General features: G+C 43.3%; 1 protein-coding gene across 5 annotated transcripts in view; it reads left to right on the plus strand.

The window, feature by feature from the left end:
- The window catches only part of cntnap1 (contactin associated protein 1), a 91,855-nt gene that overhangs the window by 11,706 nt on the left and 54,648 nt on the right, over nucleotides 1-25,501 (plus strand). For all 5 annotated transcript variants that reach the window (XM_087977687.1, XM_087977688.1, XM_087977689.1 and 2 more), the window contains 5 exons: nucleotides 6,798-7,001; nucleotides 17,167-17,351; nucleotides 17,691-17,834; nucleotides 22,107-22,383; nucleotides 22,927-23,076. In XM_087977687.1, coding sequence (XP_087833813.1) covers nucleotides 6,798-7,001; nucleotides 17,167-17,351; nucleotides 17,691-17,834; nucleotides 22,107-22,383; nucleotides 22,927-23,076 — 960 coding nt within the window. The remainder of the gene's footprint in view (nucleotides 1-6,797; nucleotides 7,002-17,166; nucleotides 17,352-17,690; nucleotides 17,835-22,106; nucleotides 22,384-22,926; nucleotides 23,077-25,501) is intronic.

The following is a 25,501-nucleotide window of genomic DNA, read 5'->3' on the forward strand; positions in this document are numbered from 1 at the left end:
CTCTCCATTTAAACCCTTAACACTATGGCATTTCCAGTCTATGTTTGGAAAGTTAAAATCCCCTACCATAACCACCCTATTATGCTTACAGATAGCTGAGATCTCCTTACAAGTTTGTTTCTCAATTTCCCTCTGACTATTGGGGGGGTCTATAATACAATCCCAATAATGTTATCGTCCCTTTCTTATTTCTCAGTTCCACCCAAATAACTTCCCTGGATTTATTTCCAGGAATATCCTCCCACAGCGCAGCTGTAATGCTATCCCTTATCAAAAATGCCACTCCCCCTCCTCTCTTGCCACCCTTTCTATCCTTCCTGTAGCATTTATATCCTGGAACATTCAGCTGCCAGTCCTGCCCATCCCTGAGCCATGTTTCTGTAATTGCTATGATATCCCAGTCCCATGTTCCTAACCATGCCCTGAGTTCATCTGCCTTCCCTGTTAGGCCCCTTGCATTGAAATAAATGCAGTTTAATTTATTAGCTGAAAAATGTATTGCTGGAAAACCGCAGCAGATCAGGCAGCATCCAAGGAGCAGGAGAATCGACGTTTCGGGCATAAGCTCTTCTTCAGGAATGAGGAGGGTGTGCCAAGCAGGCTAAGATAAAAGGTAGGGAGGAGGGACTTGGGGGAGGGCGTTGGGAATGCGATAGGTGGAGGGAGGTTAAGGCGAGGGGAGGGGGTGGGGGCAGAGAGGTCGGGAAGAAGATTGCAGGTCAAGAAGGCGGTGCTGAGTCTGAGGGTTGGGACTGAGATAAGGTGGGGGGAGGGGAAATGAGGTTTATAGCTGTTTATACAAAACTTCAATAAAGCTGAAGAATACATTTCTCAAAGCCTTTCATCCTTTACTCATCAGGATAATTCACAAGAATACCAGTTCAAGGGGAAAAACAAAATAAATAATACATAAAAGCAGGATGCTGATTAATTGACAACTAAATGTTGATTGGTAGAGGTGTTGCCAGGGAGAATGGATCCATTAATGCTGATTGACAGTTAACTGCTAAATCTTATTTAAATTGTAAACCAGGCCATTTGGCAAGGTATTGTTGTGAGGAGTGGATTTAAGAATGGCTGCTGCCAATTCTGTTTATTTGAAACAAATACAGTGTGTGCATGCGTGCATTTTCTTTCTGTCTGCAGGAACATGGCCCAGTTTATTTAGAAATGTAGCTCCAGGTATATGCAAGTGTGCCACACTGTGAACTTGACTGATAATCCTAAGTTCATTAACAGTGTAATTCTTTGCACATTCAGAGTTGTCCAGAATATGTTGTCCAATTGCAAAATCATATCCAAGAATGGACGCTGTGTTTTGGGTTTTACAAGTGCAGGCTGATTAGGCATGGTCAGTACCTTATTTGCTGTGAACTGGCAAAAGCATATGTAGTTAGATGCAACCTGCCATTATTTGGGAATATAGCATGTACACTGTTGTCATATTAGCACTGAAATTTATAAATCACATTACTCATTTATGTGATAGGCAGATCTGTTTGGCTTGTCGGCAGCATCCAGTTGATGGTGAGTATCCCTCGTGTTGCTATTGCATATAGAGTCATAGAGATGTACAGACCCTTTGGTCCAACCCGTCCATGCCGACCAGATATCCCAATCCAATCTGGTCCCACCTGCCAGCACCTGGCCCATATCCCTCCAAACCCTTCCTATTCATATACCTGTCCAAATGCCTTTTAAATGTTGCAATTATACTAGCCTCACCACTTTCTCTGGCAGCTCATTCCATACATGTACCACCCTCTGCGTGAAAAAGTTGCCCCTTAGATCTCTTTTATATCTTTCCCCTCTCACCCTAAACCTATGCTGTCTAGTTCTGGACTCCCCGACCTCAGGGAAAAGACTTTGTCTATTTATCCTATCCATCCCCTTCATAATTTTGTAAACCTCTATAAGGTCACCCCTCAGCCTCTGATGCTCCAGGGAAAACAGCCCCAGCCTATTCAGCCTCTCCCTGTAGCTCAAATCCTCCAACCCTGATCAGCAACTACATGTAGCTTCTACATGTGTAATCTGAAGTAGACTGCCACTTTTCAGGGCCATAGTGACAGCATTAAGACTTTCTATTAATTAATGTGTTATATACAGTGAGGAATGACCTGATTGAGGTCATTGTCATCCAATGGGGAGGCTTTGATTAACCTATTTCACTGTCAGGTTCACACAGTGAGCAAAGTGGCTCAGGCCCTATTTATGAAGGTAAAGATGATCTTCGAGAATTTGTAGGAATCCTCCTGTATACTGAACAGAGAAAGTTGATTTGTGGTAGACAGTAGCGGACTTCCTTTTTGGCTGTTCCATGTAAAAGGTGAATTTAAGCACAGGATGGAGCCTGTTAAGACACTGAGGAAATTCTTACATGCAGCTTCTGGCAAAAATATCACCGACACTTTAGAAATATGTGAGGGTTATGAGATTAAGTGTCATTCCCTCAAGGACATGTTTCTTATGACTGTCAATCATCATTAAAGGGTGCGTTCTCTATGGCAGTGTCTCTACCTATCAACTTGTCAATCAAGCTGCTCAATCTTCTCATATAGTACAGTATTTAAATATACATTTCCTCTACATGAGTATTCTTGTAAACCTTCTTTAGGAAAGGCAATGGCCTTGTGGTATTATTGCTAGACTATTAATCCAGAGACCCAGATAATGGTCTGGGGACCCAGGTTCGAATCCTGTCATGGCAGATGGTGGAATTTGAATTTAATAAAAAATTTGGAATTAAGAATTTGCTGTTGGCCATGAAACCTTTATTGTTGTCTGGAAAACCAATCTGGTTCACTAATGTCCTGCAAGGAAGGAAATCTGCCAAGCTCACCTCGTCTGGCCTACATATGGTTGACTCTCAATTGCCCTCTGAAATGGCCTAGCAAGTTCTACCAGTTGCAGCAAAGTCTCATGAAAACAAATGGATCATCTGGCATTGACTTCGGCACCAGAAAAGATAACAGCAGAAACAGCCCTGTTGAAACTGCATAGTCCTCTTCACTAACATTTGGGGATTAGTGCCAAAATTGGGAGAGCTGTCTCACAGACTAGTCAAGCAACAGCCTGACATAGTCATACTCATGGAATTATATCTTACAATCTCCCAGACACCACCATCACCATCCCTGGATATGTCCTGTCTCACCGGCAGGACAGACCCAGCAGAAGTGGTGGCAACAGTGATATACAGTCAGGGGGGAGTTGTTCTGAGAGTCCTCAATATTGACTCCAGACCCTATGAAGTCTTGTGACTTCAGGTTAAAAATGGGCAAGGAAACCTCCTAATGATTACCACATACCGTCCTCCCTCAGCTGACGAATCAGTACGCCTCCATGTTGAACAACATGGCAAGGGCACAAAATATACTCTGGGTGGGGCAATTCAGGGTCCACCACCAAGAGTGGCTCGGCAGCAGTACTACTGATTTAGCTGGTCGGGTCCTAAAAGACATAGTTGCTAGACTGGATCTGCAGCAGATGAGTGAGGTAACCAACAAGAAGGAAAAATGTACTTGACCTCATCCTTACCAATCTGCCAGCTGTAAATGCATCTATCTGTGATAGCATTGGTAAGAGCAGGCACCATGTGGAGACAAAGTCCTGCCTTCAGATTGAGAATAACCTCCATGTGTGGCGCCACCACCGTGCTAAATAGGACAGACTTCGAACAGATCCAGTAAGTGGAGACTAGGCATCCATGAGGTGCTATGGGCCATCAAAAGCAGCAAAATTGTACTCCAGCACAATCCATAACTTCATGGCCCAGCATATCCCCCACTCGACCATCATCATCAAGCCAGAGGATCAATCTTGGTGCAACGGAGAGGGCATTAGGGCATGCCAGGAGCAGCACCGGGCAATCTGAAGATGAGGTATCAACTTGGCGAAGCCACCAAACAGGACTACTTGGATGCCAAATAACATAAGCAGCAAATGATAAACAGAGCTAAGCGACCCCACAACTAACGGATCAGATCTAAGCTCTGCAGTCCTGCCACATTCAATCGTGACTGGTCGTGGATGACTAAACAACACAGTGGAATAGGAGGCTCCACAAATATCCTCACCATCAATAATGAAGAGCCCAGCACATCAGTGAAAAAGATAAGGCTGAAGCTTTCGCAGCAGTCTTCAGCCAGAAGTACCAAGTGGATGTTCCTTCTCTGCCTCCTCTGGTGGACCCCAGCATTACAGATACCGGTTGTCAGCCAATTCGATTCACTCCACGTTATATCAAGAAACAGTTGGAGGCACTGGATACTGCAAAGACTAAAGGCCCTGACAACATTCCGGCAATAATACTGAAGACGTGTGCTCCAGAACTTGCCATTACCTTAGCCAAGCTGTTCCAGTACAGTTACAACATAGCATCTACTTGACAATATGGAAAATTGCCCAGGTATGTCCTGTACACAAAAAGTAGGACAAATCCAACTTGGCCAATTACCACACCATCAGTCTACTGTCGACCATCAGTAGAGTGATGGAAGGTATCAATAACAGTGCTATCAAGCTGCACTTGCTCAGCAATAACCTGCTCAGTGATGCCCAGTTTGGCTTCCGCTAGGGTGAGTCAGCTTCTGACCTTATTACAGTCTTGGTTCAAAAGTGGACAAAAGAGTTGAATTCCGGAGGTGAGGTGAGAGTGACAGCCCTTGACATCGAGGCTGCATTTGACCAAGTGTGACATCACAGAACCCTAGCAAACTGAAATCAATGGGTATTGGGGGCAACCACTCCAGTGATTAGTCATACCTGACATATAGGAGGATGGTCGTGGTTGTTTGTGGTCAGTCATCTCAGCTTCAGGTCATCTCTGCAGGAGTTCCTCAGAATAGTATCCCACGCTCAACCATCTTTAGCTGCTTCATCAATTACCTTCCCTCCATCATAAGGTCAGAAGTGGGGATGTTCACTAGTGATTGCACAATATTCAGCAACATTGGTGACTGCTCAGAAACTGAATCAGTCACTGTCCAAACGCAACAAAATCCGGACAATATCCAGGCTTGGGCTGACAAGTGGCAAATAGCATTTGTGCCACACAAATGCCAGGCTTTGACTATCACCAACAAAAGACAATCTAACCACTGCCTCTTGACATTCAATGTTGTTACCATCACTGAATCCCCCAATATCAACATCTTGGGAATTGCCATTGATCAGAAACTCAGCTGGATGCAGGAGTTCCTCAGAATAGTAGTGGCTGCAAGAGCAGGTTGAGGCTAGAAATACTGCGGCGAGTAACTCGTCTCCTGACTTCCCAAAGTCTGCCCACCATCTATAAGGCACAAGTCAGGAGTGTGATGGAATACCCCTCAATTTGCTTGGATGAGTGCAGCTCCAACAACACTCGAAGCTTGACACCATCCAGGACAAAGCAGCCTGCTTTATTGGCACTGCATCCACAAGTATCACTCCCTTCACCACCGATAACTTAGTAGCAGCAGTATGTATTATCTACATGTTGCACAGCAGAAATTCACCAAAGTTCCTCAGAAAGCACCTTTTGAATCCGATGACCATTTTCATCTCGAGGGACAAGGGTATCAGATGTTGGCAGCACCACTAATTTTAAGTTCCGCTACAAACTACTCACTGTCCTGACTTGGAAATATATCATGTTCCTTCACTGTTGCTGGGTCAAAGTTCTGGAATTCCCTCCCTAATGGCATTGTAAGTCAATCCACAGCAGTTGGACTGCAATGGTTCAAGAAGGCAGCACGCCCCCACCTTCTCAAGAGCAACTAGACACTGGCAATAAATGCTGGCCCAGTCAGCAATGCCCACATCCCACAAAAATGAATTTTTAAAAAACTTTCCTGATGAATGCAAGATTAAATTCTTCCATAAAATATCTTTTTTTCAGCAATTTATATTATACTTCAATATTACAACAGATTATATCAGAAACATGGCACTGAATGAAGCCATTTGGCCCACCCAATCGGTACTGAGGTTTATCCTCCACTTGTGCATCCCCTTGCCTTTCCTCATCTAAGTCGATCACTTAAACCCTCAATTACTTTCTTCCTCCAAGAACGTGTCTAGTTTTCCCTTAAAACCGTCCAACTCTCACATTCACAAGATGGCACGGTGGCTCAATGGGTAATGTTACTGCCTCACAGCGACAGACCCTGGTTCGATTCCAGCCTCTGGCAACTGTCTGTGTGGAGTTTGCACATTCTCCTCGTGTCTCCTTGGTTTCCTTCAGGTGCTCCAGTTTCCTTTCACAATCCAAAAATGTGCAGGTTAGGTGATTTGTTCGTGCTAAATTGCCCATAGTGTTCAGGGATGTGTAGGTTAGGTCCATTTGTCAGGGGTAAATTTAGGATAATAGGTAGGGAAATGGTTCTGGGTGGGTTCTTTGGAGGGTTGGTGTGGTATTGTTGGGCTGAAGGGCCTGTTTCCAAACTGTAGGGATTCTAATTCCTCACCACTCTCTGGGCGAGGAAGTTGCTTCTGAATTCCCATTTCTTGGTGACTATGTTGTATCAACAGCCTCTACTTCTGCTCATCCCCACATTCTTTCTGTATCCATTCTGTCAAAACCTGATGATGCTTGCTTGCTTTCACCATTTTTTTTTTGTTTCGATTATTCCTTACTGAGAGAATGCTCTGTGCTGCATGTGTAATTTCTTTTTCTCTTACCTTCCTGCCTCCTTTCTCCTACTTACTTTTTTTTTCCTTCCATCCACTCCCCAAAATTCTGCCAAGCTGTTCCCATGGCTGATATATCTGAACCTTGTGAGGATTCATGTTGAAAATTTGTGTTCAATCTTTAGATTCTGACATGGTCTCTTTCGATGGGAACAGTTCTCTGAGCTACCAATTCCAGGATGAAAATACTCGCTCACTCTTCGACTCCATCTCATTCAACTTCAAAACCATGGCTCAGGACGGACTTCTCCTACACAGTGAGGGTGAAGAGGGAGATTATATCACGGTGGAGCTCCAGGGAGCAAAGCTTCTGTTTCACATTAATTTAGGTATTTAATCTGGGGTATTGCACCATTTAACAAGCTCATTGCTGATGTCAGTAACTGCAGTAATGACTGTGTTTGCCCATTAACATCAAGAAGCAAAGCAGAGAAAAAGCTGAATCAAGCACATTGCAAGTTCCAGACCCTATTACCAGACTTAAGGAATGATGTGAATTAGACTGTGATATTGCACTTGAACAGTATGAATTACAAACCTGGGACACACTGGGGACGGGAATGGATAAGTTACTTATTGGTAACTGCAAGACCTGACTAATGATGTGGGGACTGAGTTCAAATCCTATTGCAGCAGCTGGGGAATTCAGTTACTTAAATCTGGAATAAAAAGTTAGTATCAGTAAAATGATCTGGAAATAACTGAATTATCATAAAATCTCAAGTGGATCAAGAATGTTTTTCAGGGAATGAAATCTCTGGCCAATGTTATAAATCACAGTAACACTTCTGTTGGGCACCAAAAATTTGACTTCTTTCTTCCCAGAATTTGGTTGGAAGAAATTTCGATTCTCCCAGTACTGGATGTAGGACAGTTGGGAGACAGCGGAGAGCTAGAGGAAGGTGGTTGTAAGACAGGAAATAACTGAATTTTCATTAAAAGTCTTAAGCAGCTCTGATGCAGGGTCACTGGACCTGAAATGTTAACTCTGTTTCTTTCTCCACAGATGCAGCCAGACTTGCTGAGTTTCTCAAACACTTTTTTTTTGGTGGCGAGACAAAATTGGGTTTTGTTAATGCAGTGTATGGATGAGGAATAGAAGGGGCCAAGGATAGATCGTTGAGACAGGTTGAGGTGATATTGCAGGAGCAGGAAGAGAATCCACTTTGGGGGGGATTACAGCAGAGGCTAATGGGACAGATGAGAAAGAAAATCTGATTATTGCAGATCCCTCACCCACCATGGAGCTGGATATATGAGAGAGGTCTGTAAGGAGATGATGGGAGCAATCGTGCCCAAGCTTGCAGACAGGTAGAGAGAATCAAGAGGGAGAATTAGTATAATGTATAAACAATCTTGCAAAATGTCCAGATTACAGAGGAAGAAGTACTGGATGTTTTGAAACAGTTAAAAGTGGATAAATCCCCAGGACTCTGTGGGACGCTAGAGAAGTGATTGCTGGGCCTCTTGCTGAGGAATTTGTATCGTCGATAGTCACAGGTGAAGTGCCGGAAGACTGGAGGTTGGGAAACGTGATGCCACTGTTTAAGAAGGGCGGTAAAGACAAGCCAGGGAACCATAGACCGATGAGCCTGACCTCAGTGGTGGGCAAGTTGTTGGAGGGAATCCTGAGGGACAGGATGTACATATATTTGGAAAGGCAAGGGCTGATTCGGGATAGTCAACATGGCTTTGCGCGTGGGAAATCATGTCTCACAAACTTGATTGAGTTTTTTGAAGAAGTAACAATGAGGATTGATGAGGGCAGAGCAGTAGATGTGATATATATGGACTTCAGTAAGGCATTCGACAAGGTTACCCATGGGAGACTGATTAGCAAGGTTAGATCTCATGGAATACAAGGAGAACTAGCCATTTGGATACAGAACTGGCTCAAAGGTAGAAGACAGAGGGTGGTGGTGGAGGGTTGTTTTTCAGATTGGAGGGCCTGTGACCAGTGGAGTGCCACAAAGATCGGTGCTGGGCCCTCTACTTTTTGTCATTTACATAAATGATTTGGATGTGAGCATAAGAGGTCCAGTTAGTAAGTTTGCAGATGACACCAAAATTGGAGGTGTAGTGGACAGCGAAGAGGGTTACCTCAGATTACAACAGGATCTTGACCAGATTGGCCAATGGGCTGACAAGTGGCAGATGGAGTTTAATTCAGATAAATGCGAGGTGCTGCATTTTGGGAAAGCAAATCTTAGCAGGACTTATACACTGAATAGTAAGGTCCTAGGGAGTGTTGCTGAACAAAGAGACCTTGGAGTGCAGGTTCATAGCTCCTTGAAAGTGGAGTCACAGGTAGATAGGATAGTGAAGAAGGCGTTTGGTATGCTTTCTTTTATTGGTCTGAGTATTGAGTACAGGAGTTGGGAGGTCATGTTGTGGCTGTACATGACATTGGTTAGGCCATTGTTGGAGTATTGCATGCAATTCTGGTCCCCTTCCTATCGGAAAGATGTTGTGAAACTTGAAAGGCTTCAGAAAAGATTTACAAGGATGTTGCCAGGGTTGGAGGATCAGGGCTGCAGGGAGAGGCTGAACAGGCAGGGTCTGTTTTCTCTGGAGCATCGGAGGCTGAGGGGTGACCTTATAGAGGTTTACAAAATTATGAGGGGCATGGATAGGATAAATAGGCAAAGTCTTTTCCCTGGGGTCGGGGAATCCAGAACTAGAGGGCATGGGTTTAGGGTGAGAGAGGAAAGATATAAAAGAGACCTAAGGGGCAACCTTTTCACGCAGAGGGTGGTACATGTATTGAATGAGCTGCCAGAGGATGTGGTGGGGGCTGGTACAATTGCAACATTTAAGAGGCATTTGGATGGGTTTATGAATAGGAAGGGTTTGGAGGGATATGGGCTGGGTGCTGGCAGGTGGGACTAGATTGGGTTGGGATATTTGGTTGGCATAGACGGGTTGGGCCGAAGGGTCTGTTTCCAAGCTGTACATCTCTATGACTCTATAATAAAACTGGGCACACAACTCAATATCAACCAAGTTAAAAATCACACAATACCAGGTTATAGTCCAACAGGTTAATTGGAAACACACTAGCTTTCGGAGCGACGCTCCTTCATCAGGTGATTGTCACCTGTTAAACCTGTTGGACTTATAACCTGGTGTTGTGTGATTTTTAACTTTGTACACCCCAGTCCAACACCGGCATCTCCAAATCATGACAATATCAACCAAGGTATTGAGATTCACCTGAAGACTCGAGTAAATATTGGGAGGGCTGGCCCGCAGAATAGTCAAGTAAAAGCCTGACTTTGTCACTATTATCTGAATCGTAAAGGATCAGCTCTCGGCACAGAGGAAGCCGGTTGTGGCTGTTGGACGTCAGTCATCTCACCTCCAGGACATCTCTGCAGGAGTTCCTCAATAGTGTCCTAGGCCCAACCATCTTCAGTTGCTTCATCAATGACCTTCCCTCCATCATAGCTTAAAAGTGGGGACGTTCGCCAATGATTGCACAATGTTCAGCACCATTTGCAATTCATGAGATACGGAAGCAGTCCATGTCCAAATGCAACAACACCCCTGGAATATATCCAGGTTTAGGCTGACAAGTAGTAAGTTACATTTATGCCACACAAATGCCAGGCTATGACCATCACCAATAAGTGATAATCTGACTGCTGCCCATTGACATTCAATAGTGTTACCATCATTGAATCCTTCACTATCAAGAGCCTGGGGGTTATCATTGACCAGAAACTCAACTGAGCTCATCACAGTACATGGTTGATCAGATGGGTCAGTGGCTGATGAATGGCAGATGGAATTTAATTTAGATTAATGTGAGGTGCTTCACTTTGGAAAGGCAAATTGGAGGAGGGCTTACACACTTAATGGTAAGGTCTTAAGGAATGTTGCTGAACAAAGTGACCTTGGAGTGCTGTTTCTTGAAAGTGGAGTTGCAGGTAGATAGGATAGTAAAGAAGGTGTTTGGTATGCTTTCCTTTATTGATCAGAGTAATGAGTATAGGTGTTGGGAGATCATGTTGTGACTGTACAGGACATTGGTTAGGCCACTTTTGGAATATTGTGTGCAAGTGTGGTCTCCCTTCTATTGGAAGGATGTTGTGAAACCTGAAAGGGTTCAGAAAAATTTACAAGGATGTTGCCAGGGTTGGAAGATTTGAGCTATAGGGAGAGGCTGAATAGGCAGGGGCTGTTTTCTCTGGAGTGTCAGAGGATGAGGTTTATAGAAACATGAGAGGCATGGATAGAGTAAATAGCCATGGTCTTTTCCCTTGGTTAGGGGAGTCCAGACTTAGAGGGCATAGGTTTAGGGTGAGAGGGGAAAGATATAAAAGAGATCTAAGAGGCAACTTTTTCCACACAGAGGTTGGTGCGTGTGTGGAGTGGATGGATATATGAATAGGAAGGGTTCAGAAGGATATGGGTCAAATGCTGGAAAATGGGATTGGATGAGGTGAGGATATCTGGTCAGCATTGACTAGTTGGACTGAAGGGTCTGTTTGCGTGCTGTACATCTCTGAGTTTATGACATAAAGACAGTTGTTATAAGAGCAGGTCAGAGGCTAGGAATACTGCGACGAGTAACACATTTGTCTCCCCAAAATGTCCATTATCTACAGGGCACAAATCAGGACTATGATCGAATATTTCCCACTTGCCTAGATGAGTGCAGCCCCAACACAACACTCAAGAAGCTCAACACCATTCAGGACAAAGCAGCACACTTTATTGGCATGATGTCCAACACCTTCAGCGTTTCCTCCCTTCACCATCAATGTTTCGTAACAGCAATGTGTACCATTTACACAATGCCCTGCAGAAATCCACCAAGATTCCTTTAACAGCACCTTCTAAACTTGTAATCTCTACCATTCAAAAGACAAGGACCGCAGATATGTGGAAACACCACCATTTGCAACTTTACCTCCAAGCCATTCACCATCCAGATTTGGAAATATATTGCCGCTTCTTCAGTGTCACTGGGTCAAAATGGAGGCATAGAGATATACAGCACGGAAACAGATCCTTCGATCCAACTCGTCCATGCCGACCAGATATCCCCCAAGCACCTTCTTCACTATCCTATCTACCTGCGACTCTACTTTTGAGGAACTATGAATCTGTAATCCAAGGTCTCTTTGTTTAGCAACACTCTCCAGGGCCTTACCATTACGTGTATAAGTCCTGCTCTGATTTACTTTTCCAAAATGCTGCTCCTCTCATTTATCTAAATTAAATTCCATCTGCCACTCCTCAGCCCAAATTACCCATCTGATCAAGATCCCATTGTAATCTGAGGTAACTTTCTTTGTTGTCCACTACTTATGGGCGGCACCGTGGCAGTGGTTAGCACTGCTGCCTCACAGTGCCAGAGACCCAGGTTCAATTCCTGCCTCAGGCGACTCTCTGTGTGGAGTTTGCACATTCTCCCTGTGTTTGCGTGGGTTTCCTCCGGGTGCTCCGGTTTCCTCTCAATCCAAAAATGTGCAGTTTAGGTGAATTGGCCATGCTAAATTGCCCGTAGTGTTAAGTGAAGGGGTAAATGTAATGGAATTGGTCTGGGTGGGTTACACTTCGGCAGGTAGGTATTGACTTGTTGGGCTGAAGGGCCTGTTTCCACACTGTAAGTAATCTAATCTAATCTAATCTCCAATATTGGTATTATCTGCAAACTTACAAACTATACCTCCTACATTCACATCCAAATCATTTATATAAATGACAAAAAGCAGTGGTCCCAGCACCAATCCTTGTGATACACCACTGGTCACAGGTCTGCAGTCTGAAAAGCAACCCTCCACCACCAACCTCTGTCTTCTACCTTTGAGCCAGTTCTGTATCCAAATGGCTAGTTCTCCCTGTATTCCATGAGACCTAACCTTGCTAAACAGTCTCCCATGAGGAACCTTGTTGAACACTTTACTGAAGTCCATATATATCACGTCTACCATTCTGCCCTCATTCATCCTCTTTGTTACTTATTGAAAAAGCTCAATCAAGTTTGTGAGACATGATTTCCTGTGCACAAAGCCATGCTGACTATCCCTAAACATTCCTCGCCTTTCCAAATACATCTAAATCCTGTCTCTCAGGATTCCCTCCAACAACTTGCCCACCACTGACGTCAGGCTCACCAGTTCATAGGTCCCTGGCTTTTCCTTACCACCTTCCTTAAATAGTGGTGCCATATTAGCCACTCCCCAGTCTTCTAGCACCTCACATGTGACTATTGATGATACAAATATCTCAGCAAGAGGACCAGTAATCACTTCCCTTGCTTCCCAAAGGGTTCGACGGTGCACCTGATCAGGTCCTGGGGATTTATCCACTTTAAATATTTCAAGACGTCTAGCTGCACCTCCTCCATTATATGGATATTTTTCAACATGTCACCATCTATTTCCCCACATTCTATACCCCCCTGTCTTTTTCCACAGTAAACACTGATGCAAAATACTTGTTTAGTATCTCCTGCGGCTCCGCACATAGGCTGCCTTGCTGATCTTTGAGGGGCCTTATTCTCTCTCTAGTTATCCTTTTGTCCATAATGTATTATAAAATCCCTTTGGATTCTCTTTAACCCTGTTGCCAAAGCTATCTCATGTGTCCTTTTTGCCCTCCTGATTTCCCTCTTAAGTATATTCCTACTGCCTTTATACTTTTCTCAGGATTCACTCGGTCTCTCCTGTCTAAACTTGTCATATGCTTCCTTCTTTTTTTTAAACAAAACCTCAATTTCTCTAGTCATCAAGCATTCCCTACACCTACCAGCCTTTCCTTTCACCCTAACGGGAATGTGCTGTCTCTGGACTCTCATTATCTCATTTTTGAAGGCTTCCCATTTTCCAGCTGTCCCCTTATTTGCGAATATCTGCCCCTAATCAGCTTTTGAAAGTTCTTGCCTCATACCATCAAAATTAGCCTTTCTCCAATTTAGAATTTCAACTTTTAGATCTGGTCTATCCTTTTTGTTCAATATTTTGAAGCTAATAGAATTAAGATCGCTGGCCTCAAAGTGCTCCCCCACTGAGACCTCAAGTCACGTTCCCTGCCTTAGTTCCCAAGAGTAGGTCAAGTTTTGCACCTTCTCTAGTAGGTACATCCACATACTGAAACAGAAAATTTTGTTGTACACACTTAAAAAATTCCTCTCCATCTAAACCCTTAACACTATGGCAGTCCCAGTCTATGTTTGGAAAGTTAAAATCCCCTACCATAACCACCTTATTCTTGCAGATATCTGAAACCCCCTTACAAATGTGTTTCTCAATTTTCTGCTGATCATTATGGGGACTATACTACAAGCCCTATAAGGTGATCATCCCTTTTTTATTTCTCAGTTCCATGTGATGTATTCCCAGGAATATTCACCCTAAGTACAGCAGTAATACTATCCCTTATCAAATACGCCCCGTCCTCTCTTGCCCTCTCTTCAATCCTTCCTTTAGCATTTGTATTCTGGAAAATTAAGCTGCCAGTCCTGTCCATCCCTGTGCCATGTTTCTTTAATTGCTATGATATCCCAGTCCCATGTTCCTAACCATGCCCTGAGTTCATCTGCCTTCCCTGCTAGTCCTCTTGCATGGAAGTGAATGCAGTTTAATTTATCAGTCGTACTTTGTTGTCTGCTCTGTACCTTCCTGCCCTGACTGTTTGACTCACTCCCTTTCCCAACTGTACCAGTGTCAGATTGATTCGGAGATGCCGGTGTTGGACTGGGGTGGGAGATCATATTGTCTAGCTATCACCATTGTTAACAGCTAACCCGAGAATGTAACTTTTTTTAAAAAAAGGGTTTTGTGATTTACAATGAAAGCAGTGAAACTATCACTGTATTCTAACAGATGAAAGGCTTAACAGACAATCAATTTTTCAATGTATAATTTCAGTTACATCACAATGCAAATTTTTGCTATAAATTCTGTGTTATGATCGAGCCCTCCACGATCACCTGATGAAGGAGCGTCGCTCTGAAAGCTAGTGTGCTTCCAATTAAACCTGTTGGACTATAACCTGGTGTTGTGTGATTTTTAACAGTGTCAGATTGATCTCTTTCCTCATTTCCCTGATTTGGAGATGCCGGTGTTGGACTGGGGTGTACAAAGTTAAAAATCACACAACACCAGGTTATAGTCCAACAGGTTTAATTGGAAGCACACTAGCTTTCGGAGCGACGCTCCTTCATCAGTTGATAGTGGAGGGCTCGATCGTAACACAGAATTTATAGCAAAAATTTGCAGTGTGATGTAACTGAAATTATACATAGAAAAATTGATTGTTAAGCCTTTCATCTGTTAGAATACAGTGATAGTTTCACTTCTTTCATGTGTAAATCACAAAACCTTTTTATTAAAAGTTGCATTCTCTGGTTAGCTGTTAACAATGGTGATAGCTAGACAATATGTTGAAGGTGTTAGCACCCTGCTGCTCGTCGGATGCTGCCTGAATTGCTATGCTCTTCCAGCATCACTGATCCAGAGTCTGGTTTCCAGCATCTGCAGTCATTGTTTTTACCAAGTTCTCTGTCTATGACCTGATATTTAGATTGATTCCAATCTAAAAAGTGAAATAACAGTTTTACATATATTCATGCAGTTTTTGAGCAAAGTGCAATGTAACTGCAAGAACAAAGACCCACATGCACACACATATTTTGTGGGGTGAATTTGTACCTCCAGAGTTACATTGCACTTTGCTCAAAAACTGCATACATTCATGTAGAACTCTGAGCTCAAAAACTGCATGAATTTATGTAAAACTCTGTTATCTCACTTTTTAGATTAGAATCAATCTAAACATCAAGTCATACACAGAGAACACAGGGAGCTAACACCTTCAACATATTGTCTAGCTATCATCATTGTTAACAGCTAACCCGAGAATGCAACTTTAAAAAAAAGGCTTTGTGATTTACACGTGAAAGAAGTGAAACTACCACTGTATTCTAACAGATGAAAGGCTTAACAATCAATTTTTCTATGTATAATTTCAGTTACATCACACTGCAAATTTTGCTATAAATTCTGTTACGATCGAGCCCTCCACTATCACCTGATGAAGGAGCGTTGCTCCGAAAGCTAGTGTGCTTCCAAGTAAACCTGTTGGACTATAACCTGGTGTTGTGTGATTTTTAACCTCATTTCCCTGGGTATCCCCCCCCCCCCCTCCCCCACACCTTATTAGTTTAAATCCTCCTGAGCAGCCCTAGCAAATCTCCCTGCCTATATATTAGTCCCCTTCCAATTCAGTTGCAATCCATCCTTCTATCCCAGAAGAGATTCCATTGATCCAAAAATGTGAACCACCCCCTTCACCAGCTCCTCATCCATGCATTCATCTGCTCTATATTCCTACCCTCACTAGCTCATAGCATCCAGATACTACTTCCCTCAAGAACCTCCTTTTTAAATTCCTGCCAAACTTTCTATAATCTCCCTTCAGAATCTCATCCTTTTCCCTTCCTATGTCATTGGTTCAATGTGTACAATGACTCCCTGCTGGTCCTTCCCCCTTTGAGAACATTCTACACCCTGTCTGAGACATCCTTGATCCTGGCACCAGGGAGGTAACACACCCATCTTTTTTTTCACTGCTTGCTTCAGAAACGTCTGTCAGTGCCTCTGACTAGAGAGTCCCCATATCACAATTGATCGCTTGGAATCTGATGTACTCCGCATTGCATTAGAACCTGTTTTGATACCAGAAACTTGGCTGTTCATGCTACATTTCCGACAGTCCATCATCTCCTACATTTTCCAAAACCACGTACTTGTTTAAAATGTGGATAGCCACAGAAGACTCCTGCACTACCTGCCTATCCCTCCTACCTTTCCTGGAGTTAACTCATCTACCTGACTGTTTCTGCAGCTTTTCTCCCTTCCTATAACTGCTATCCATCACATCCCCTAGCTCTTGTAAATTCCTCATTGCCTCTAACTGCCGCTCTAACAGATCCATGCAATCCAATAGGATTCACAACCAAACACATTAATTGCAGATGTAATTATCAGTAACATGGAAACTTTCCGTAAACTCCCACATCTGATAGGAAGAACATATAACTCAATTAAAGGCCATCTTTGCTCCTTCACAATCTACAGACCCTGAAAGTTGCACCGTTGTTTTACCCTGAAACAATGCTCCAGACTAACTTAGTACTTATGATTTATACCTTTTAAAAGTTAATCAAGAGACTGATTTCAATTAAACATATAATCAAGAATCCACTCTATTCAGTACTGCAGATTGCAGGTTGAATTCCCTCCCTAATGGCATTGTGGGTCTCCCTACAGCATGTGAACTGCAGTGTTCAAGAAGACAGATCACCACCACCTTCTGATTCATAGTTAGAGACGAGCAATATCTGTTAGTCTTGTCAGTGATGCCAATCTATTAGGAATTATTTAAAAAGGAAATTATAGTAGTTCAAGCATGTTGCTAATCACAGGTCACTTTACAGAGCTATTGATGTACTGTTCTGTGTTCCTGGTATTCCCTGTGCAGGCAGCAGCAATATCCATTCAGTGAGTGGAGAGACTTCCATCACATTGGGCAGTTTACTCGATGACCAGCACTGGCACATGGTCCTCATTGAGCGCTATGGACAGGACATTAATATCACTCTCGATGGTCATGTTGAACGTCTTCTCACAAATGGTGACTTTGATCACCTAGATTTGAATTCTCTGGTAAGCTGGTTTGACAATTAGAACTGTCACCAAGTGGCATGCTTGGCTGAAATCTTCTGAATTGTTAAAAAATATTTAACTCTGTTACAAATTTAAGTTAAACATTTCCGTTTCCTGTTGAATTTGTATTTGTTATTTGGTTATGGTTTAATTGTTGCAGCATTTACTGCTTAATTTTTTGTTATGAGCATTTGTGAGTCTTACACTCTTCAATGTGGCATCTCTTGAGGAGTGACCAGAACTGGTTTTATTCTGTTGAGCGAATCCATAGTTTAGTCAATAGCTCAGTGTTATAGAGCAATGTCTCACTCACCTGATTTTATGTTGCCTTTGTTTCAGATTGTTTTCGGTGGATTGAATACCACAGAGAGACTGAGACTGGTCGACAAGCCAAACTTCCAGGGCTGTATGGAGAACATTATGTACAACAACATCAGTATCATCGACCTGGCGAGAGCAAGATATTCACAAACACAGACGCTGGTAGGGAACAGCAAAAACAAATCTGCACCGTTGGAGGGTCAGTATTCATAGAATAAGACCATAAGACTATAAGTATAGGAGCAGAATTAGCCCATTCAGCCCATCAAGTCTACTATGCCATTCAATCATGGCTGATGTGTTTCTTAACCCTATGCTCCTGTAACCCTTGATCCACTTACCAATCAAGAACCTATATATTTCTGTCTTAAGTACACTCAATGTTTTAGTCTCCACAGCCCTCTGCAGCAGTGAGTTCCACAGATAAACCATCCTCTGCCTGAAAATGTTTCTCCTCATCTCAGTTCTAAAGGGTCATCCCTTCATTCTGAGGCTGTACCTTTGGATCCGAGTTTTTCCTACTAATGGAAACAGCTTCTCCACGTCCTGTCTATCCAGGCTTCTCCGTATTCTGTAAATTTCAATCAGCATTTATCAATATTAAACCCTACCTACCACACCTCAGCTCATTGGCCCATCTGATCAAGATCCTGTTATAATCTGAGATCACCTTCTTCGCTGTCCACTACACCTCCAATTTTGGTGTCACCTGCAAACTTACTAACTCTACCTCTTATGCGTACATCAAATCATTTATATAAATAATGAAAAGTAGTGGTGGTTGCTCATATTCCCTCTTTTCTTTCAGAAGATCATAAGATTATATAGTACATCAAATTTGTGTCAATGAAAACTGCTGTAAATCTGCAGTAGTGCCACTTTCCAGTACTAGGCCAATAGCCTTGAATATTATGACATTTCAAGTGCTCATTCAAGTTTTTGAGAGGACCTGTTTCAACTCCTCTCCTAGGCAGTGCATTGCAGACTCCTACCACGTTCTGGCTAGGAATCCTCAAATCTCCTCTAAACCTCCAGCCTTGAACCTCAACCACGTTGTCTCTCAGCCTTCGGTGTTCTGAAGAAAACAACTCATGTTTATCCAGTCTCTCTCCCAGGTAACATCCTGTGCACCCCATCCAGTGCAATCACATCCTTCTCATTGCACGGTGACAGAACTGCACCGGGTCCTCCAGCCTAAGCAAAGTCCTGTACAGCTCAAACATAACCTCCCTGCTCTTGGGGAACAGTGAGGGTGACACTGTCTAAGGGTCATTAGTGAGGGAATGCTGCCCTGTCAGACCTTCAGTGCTGAAGGATTGCTGCACTGTCGGAGGGTCAGGGCTGAGGGAGTGCTGCACTGTCGGAGCGTCAGGGCTGAGGGAAGGTCAATCGGATCTGAGGGGTCGAGTGGATGTCAGACCTCAGGCACCGAGTCGTGATTCGGGCCAACTACCTGAGAGGGAGTCACCAGAGTACAGAGAGACAGCAATGAAGTAGCAATTTTTGTGCTGAAAAGAATGAAGTGGACAGAAGCTCCCATCCTAACGAACATATCTGTATTTTTGTAAGAACTGTGATGAGTTTTGTCAAGTATTTTCTGTTTCTGTTTCAGATCTTCAGCATGTGTAGTTCTTTGTTTAATATTAGATCGATCAACCCTCTGGGCACAGGCAGTAATCACTGCTGTTTTTTTATGTAGTTTGCCAATCCTGCAATTTCCCTCCTTCATGTTAGAGGCTGTGAAATATTCAAGTTAACATTTAGATTTAATTCACCAGAAATATAAATGATGTGGACATGACACTGTCAAAGTAATGTCAGTATTTGCTAACACCAAACTGGGAGCTGGAGCACAAGGATGGCCTCCAGGACCTCTGCTTCTTCCTCTCCAACAGACCCATCCAGTCCCCCTCCACCAATACCCTCCTCCACCTCACCAAACAAGTCTTCATCCTCAACAACTTTTCCTTTAATTCCTCCGATTTCCTCCAAATCGAAGGGAGTGGGCATGGGCACCCAAATGGGCCTTAGGTATGCCTGCCTCTTTGTTGGCTATATTGAACAGTCCCTCTTCAGTACCTACACAGACACTGTGCCCCAACTCTTCCACCGTTACATCAATGACTGCATCTGTACACATCCTGCACCCGAGCTGAACTGGAGCAGTTCATCGACTTCGCCCACAACTTCCACCCAGCCTTCAAATTCACTTGGTCCATCCTGGACACCTCCTTCCCCTTTTTTGACCTCTCCATTTCCATCTCCAGCAACAGTCTCCAGACGGACATTTACCACAAACCTGGACTGGCATAACTACCTGGACTACACCACCTCTAACCCAGTATCCTGCAAAAACTCAACATTGAATTTTCCAATTTTAAATCATCTCCCTTCCCATTCTCCGAATTCCTTCCCAGCCCCTCCCCCTCCCTTCCACTCTTCCCTGCCACCAACCGGATTTATTCAGTCCATTATCCAACCAGGTCGTACCCTCTACCTGTCTTCACCTATCCACACTAGATCACCCTGCCCCCACCACACCCCCCACCTCCACCCCCAGTCCTGAAGATGGGTTACACCTGAAACATCAATTTCTCGGGCGGCATGGTGGCACAGTGGTTAGCACTGCTGCCTCACAGCGCCAGAGACCCAGGTTCAATTCCCACCTCAGGCAACTGTCTGCGTGGAGTTTGCACATTCTCCCTGTGTCTGCGTGGGTTTCCTTTGGGTGCTCAGGTTTCCTCCCACAGTCCAAAAATGTGCAGGTTAGGTGAATTGACCATGCTAAATTGCCCGCAGTGTTAGGTGAAGGGGGTAAATGTAGAGGAGTGGGTCGCTCTTCGGAAGGTCAGTGTGGACTTGTTGGGCCAAAGGGCCTGTTTCCACACTGTAAGTAATGTAATCTAATCTAAATTGCCCATAGTGTTCAGGGATGTGTAGGTTAGGTGCATTAGTCAGAGGTAAATGTAGGATAATAGGGTAGGGGAATGGGTCTGGGTGGGTTACTTTTCGGAGGGTCGGTGTGGACTTGATGGCCCAAGTGGCCTGTTTCCACACTGTAGGGGGTTCTAGGATTCACCTCCTGATGCTGCCTGGTTTGCCGTGTTCTTCCAGCCTCCTGTTTGTCTACTTTGGATTCCAGCATGTGCAGTTTTTCTGTCTCTACATATAGTTAAGACAGGCAGTAAATGAGGTAGTATTCACATTGTTTATTTAAATTTATTCAGAAGTAGCAGTTTAGATCTGATCTATTAATAAGCTGCAAAGGTATATCATTATGTTTATTGATTGTGGATCACTGAGACCAGACCAGGAATGGACAAATCGTGCACAGTCTGTTGGGCCCAGTGTCTTATGAAAGCAACATCCTACTCTTGTTAGCTGATGTTCAAGAACTCTCTCGGGGTCTTCCTTCATCTTTCCAGCTCCATCCTCCATCTGAAGAAGCTGGCTGCCAAGTTAGCTCTGCCCCTGCCTCCAAGCAGTTGTTAATAAACTTTCTTCCCGGGGCTGGCAGTTCACTAGTGTGACAATCCCCTCTGTCCAACGAATGCAGGAGAGCAGTCAAGATGGTCAGCTCCCTCCATCCATTCTCAGCTCGAGGTCAAACTTTAAACTCGAGGTTCATTTTAAACATTCCATCGATAATAGGGATTCCTGATGAAGGGCTTTTGCCCGAAATGTCGATTTTCCTGCTCCTGGGATGCTGCCTGACCTGCTGTGCTTTTCCAGCGCAACTCTAATCACCAGCATCTGCAGTACCCACTTTCACTTAGTTGACAATTAGCTCCCTAGTGTCAATCAGGAATACAGGGACTTTGGTCCAGTGGAATACAACTATTGTGAACTTTCTCTTTACCTCATCTTGGGCCAGGCATAATGTAGATTCACACTGATGCCACTACTGGGTGTTTTATGGCTATGGAAGAGATTTGGATAAGCAATTACTGCATTTGTTCCAGTGGAGGTGATAAGGTGAAATGTATCAGAGCTTTCTAGGTTATTTTTGAGACAGTCTGAGAAAGCATTTTGTGAAGGATCATCTTCACCAGCTGGTGAATTGAGATAGACATGAGGCAATGTGAGGAGGAGAAGGGGCAGGAAATTTTACAAGCAGTTATTATACAATGTAATGCTTTGTCACACACAGGTATGTCTTTGAGGTGATGACAGAAAACTCCTGGTAAAGAGATGGAGAGTTTGGGAACAGAGAATGAAAAAGATTAGAGAGTAAATGATCTGGTGTAGCATTAACACCAGTGCAGGGATAATGGGCTAACTGGCTCCTGTGTTGTATATGCCGTTCCATATTTTCCAAAAGAGTCAGTGTAAATTGAAGTTTAAAAGACCACATTTGGATTTGCAGAGAACAGCTTTGTTGTTAGATCTAAGGTTCTGTCATTAATCTTTGTGTTTTTTCAATCCTTCAAACAGGGTAATATACGTTTTTACTGCCGTGAATTCCTGTACAAGGATAGGCCATTCTATCCCATAACCTTCGCAACGCAAGCCAGCTTTATCCAAGTACCAGGAATACCAATGCAGAACCAGCTATCTGTCAACTTCAGTTTCCGATCTTTAGACACAAGTGGTCTGCTTCTTTTCAGCAACTTTTCTGAGGGTCTTGGCTGGCTGGAGATGGGTTTAAGTGAAGGACAAATCAACATCTCATTCCAACAAACTGGCAAGAAAAGACTGGAGTTTGCTGCAGGTACAGCATTTAGAAAAGTCCCCCATGTTTTCTGAAATAAGATCTGAAAGTTTTGGAGAAACTCACCGGGTCCGGCAACATCTGTGGAGAGAGAAAAACGAAGTTAATATTTTCCGTTCAGTGAGATTCTTCTTCAGAACTACCCTATTTTTCTTTTCTGTCTCAGTGGGCCAGTCACTGGGTCTCAATGCTGCCATCTTGCGGTATCTGATTATGGAACTGGAGCAATTGTGAGGAATTTTCTAAACCGCCTCCTAATGCTGTTTAATAACCTTAGCTGGAAAGTGTGATTCTGTGATACAAGTGTTTTTACATGTACCCCTCTGATACTTTGCTGAAACAAGAGTGTGAATAGTGGGCTATGGGTTAAGGTTCTGAGTTACACAAAGTCAGTGGTCAGGGAAAGAGCAATGATTGTTTGTTTCGTACTTGAGCTGATTGTTTATTTTGAATTTTGACTAGCATGCTGATGTGTGGAATGGAGGAGTGAATACCAGTTTTATAGTGTTCTTCAGTTACTTGGCTCTCTCTTTGCTTAACTAGGTTCGAACTTGACTGATGGACACTGGCACTCAGTTCAGCTGCTGGCCCGAATGGACTCTGTTATTGTTGTCATTGATGAGAGGGAGGATGCACCGATACGGATCAACCATGCTTTACGGGTGCAGACTGGTGATCAGTACTACTTTGGAGGTGCGTGTTTCATTTTCTTTTATCAATTCCTTTACTAACGTTTTCTTTAATGGATAAATAACATTTGTGCCACGCTGGTACCAGGTAATAACCAACAAGAGAGAATTCAAGGCTTGTGTAAAGATTTGTAGCTTGGGTGCCAGTTATTGTGGGTATGTTAGCCGAGCTGGGAAGTTGACTTGCGGACGTTTCGTCCCCTGTCTAGGTGACATCTTCAGTGCTTAGGAATCTCCTGTGAACTGCTGCTATATTGTGTCTTCTGGAACTTAATTGCCATGTGCAAGACTAACTTAGTTTACAGGATTCCAAAGACTAGCCACTAAACACCATACAAGCTGTCCCTAGTAGCCATATATTTAGATGACGAGAACTACAAATTCGACTGGGACAACATAACGATCTTGGGACAAGCTAAACATAGGACAGCCAGAGAATTTCGAGAAGCATGGCATTTAGCCACAGACTCCATCAACAAGTGCATTGACCCAGACTCAATAAACTGGCCACTACAACGAATTACAACCAGAAGCAGCAGAAATGGAGTCAGATAAATTCCAGAAGATGCAGTACAATAGCACTTCACAGGAGTCTCCAAAGCATTGAAGATGTCACCTAGGCAGTGGATGAAATGTCTGCAAATCAACTTCCCAGCTCAGTGAACATACCCACAACAATGAAAACGAGAGAATTTAACCTTTACTCTTTGATATTCAATGGCATTACCATTGCTGAATCCCCTACCGTCAACATCCTGGGGTTACCAGCGACCAGAAACTGGACTAGCCAAATTAATACAGTGGCTACAAGAGGCTAGGAATTCCACAATGAGTAACTCTCCTTCTGATTCCTTCAAGCCTGTCCACCATCTACAAGACACAGCTCACGAGTGTGATGGAATACTCCTCACTTGCCTGCATGGATGCAGCTCCCACACACTCAAGAAGCTTGACACCATCCAGGACAAAGTAGTCCACTTGATTGGCACACATGCGCAAATATTCACTCCCTCCAACACCAATGCTCAGTAGCAGCAATGTTTACTATCTTGAAGATGCACGACAGAAATTCACCAAAGATACACAGACAGCACCTTCCAAATCCATGGGCTCAACCTTCTAGGAGGACAAAGGCAGCAGGTACATGCAGATACCATCAACTGCAAGTTCCCCTCCAAGCCACTCCCCATCCTGACTTCGAAATATGTCGCCGATCCTTCAGCATTGCTGGGTCAAAATCCTAGAATACCTTCCCTAATGCCATTGTGGGTCTACCTACTGCACATGGACTGCAGAGTTTCTAGAAGGCAGCTCACCACCACCTTCTCAAGGGGCAATTAGGGATGGGCAATAAATGGTTACCTCAAAAGCAAAAAAAGCACTGGGAGTCAAGGTGATGTGTTTGATCTAGCAGATTTCAACAGTAACCCAACATGAATGTTCCAAGTTGCAGAGAATTATTCGTAATTTGTGAAACTGGCCGCCAGCCCAACTTTAGTTCCATATGCCTTTTCTGTCTCGACATCTCTTTATCCCACCTCTCTCATTACAACCCCCTCTGTTACTTCAACAGCAAAAAAAAGTAAAGTTAGTTACACGTTTGTTTCCTTAAGAAAAACCAGTATGGATTTTTAAAATAAAACCTACATTTGTCCAGGACTATTAACTTTGTGTTGAATTATCATTTCTAGAAGTTCCCTCAGTACTGTGCTTAAACTGACTGGCCTGTAATTGCTGTCCTTATTTTTACACCTTTTTCTGAATAAGGGTGCAACATTTCAAGTACGTAGTCTCTTGACACTGCCCCTCAGTCTAAGAAAAACTGAATTATAACCAATACCTTGGTAATTTCCACTCGCACTTCCCTCAGTATCCACGGAGATTACCAGTCCAATTGGTAAATGACTACATTTACGTTCAGTACTCTCAGTTTGAAATCGAAACATTATTCTTGAAATCAAAATGAAATGCTTCATTTTACCTAGACAATCCATCACTGATTATTAATTAACTCTGTTTCGTTACACCAGAAGGGATTGAAAATAAGACAATTGTAAATGCTGTATTTATTCTGTCCTATTATTTCATAATTTTAAATATCTCTATCAAGCGGCAATTGGATAGGTACATGGATAGGTGCTTAAGCTAGGACAAATGTTCGGCACAACATCGTGGGCCGAAGGGTCTGTTCTGTGCTGTATTGTTCTATGTTCTATAAATTACTTCATAGTTTCCTCTTGTAACAAAAATAGTCCCAATTTTCCAAGTCATTTTGTTCCAGTCAAACTCCATTTCAGCTCTCTCCCTAAAACATTAGAATCCTTTCGATAGTCTGGATTCCACAACTGCATCCAGTCACTAATTTGCTAAGGTATATGCACAAATCATCCATTTCATTTCAATGTTTCACTTCCTGCTGTGTCCTTGGC

This window comes from Chiloscyllium plagiosum, unplaced genomic scaffold (genome assembly GCF_037043375.1).
Source record: "Chiloscyllium plagiosum isolate Xiang-an unplaced genomic scaffold, Cpla_swu_hap1 HiC_scaffold_32, whole genome shotgun sequence".
NCBI classification, from domain to species: domain Eukaryota; kingdom Metazoa; phylum Chordata; class Chondrichthyes; order Orectolobiformes; family Hemiscylliidae; genus Chiloscyllium; species Chiloscyllium plagiosum.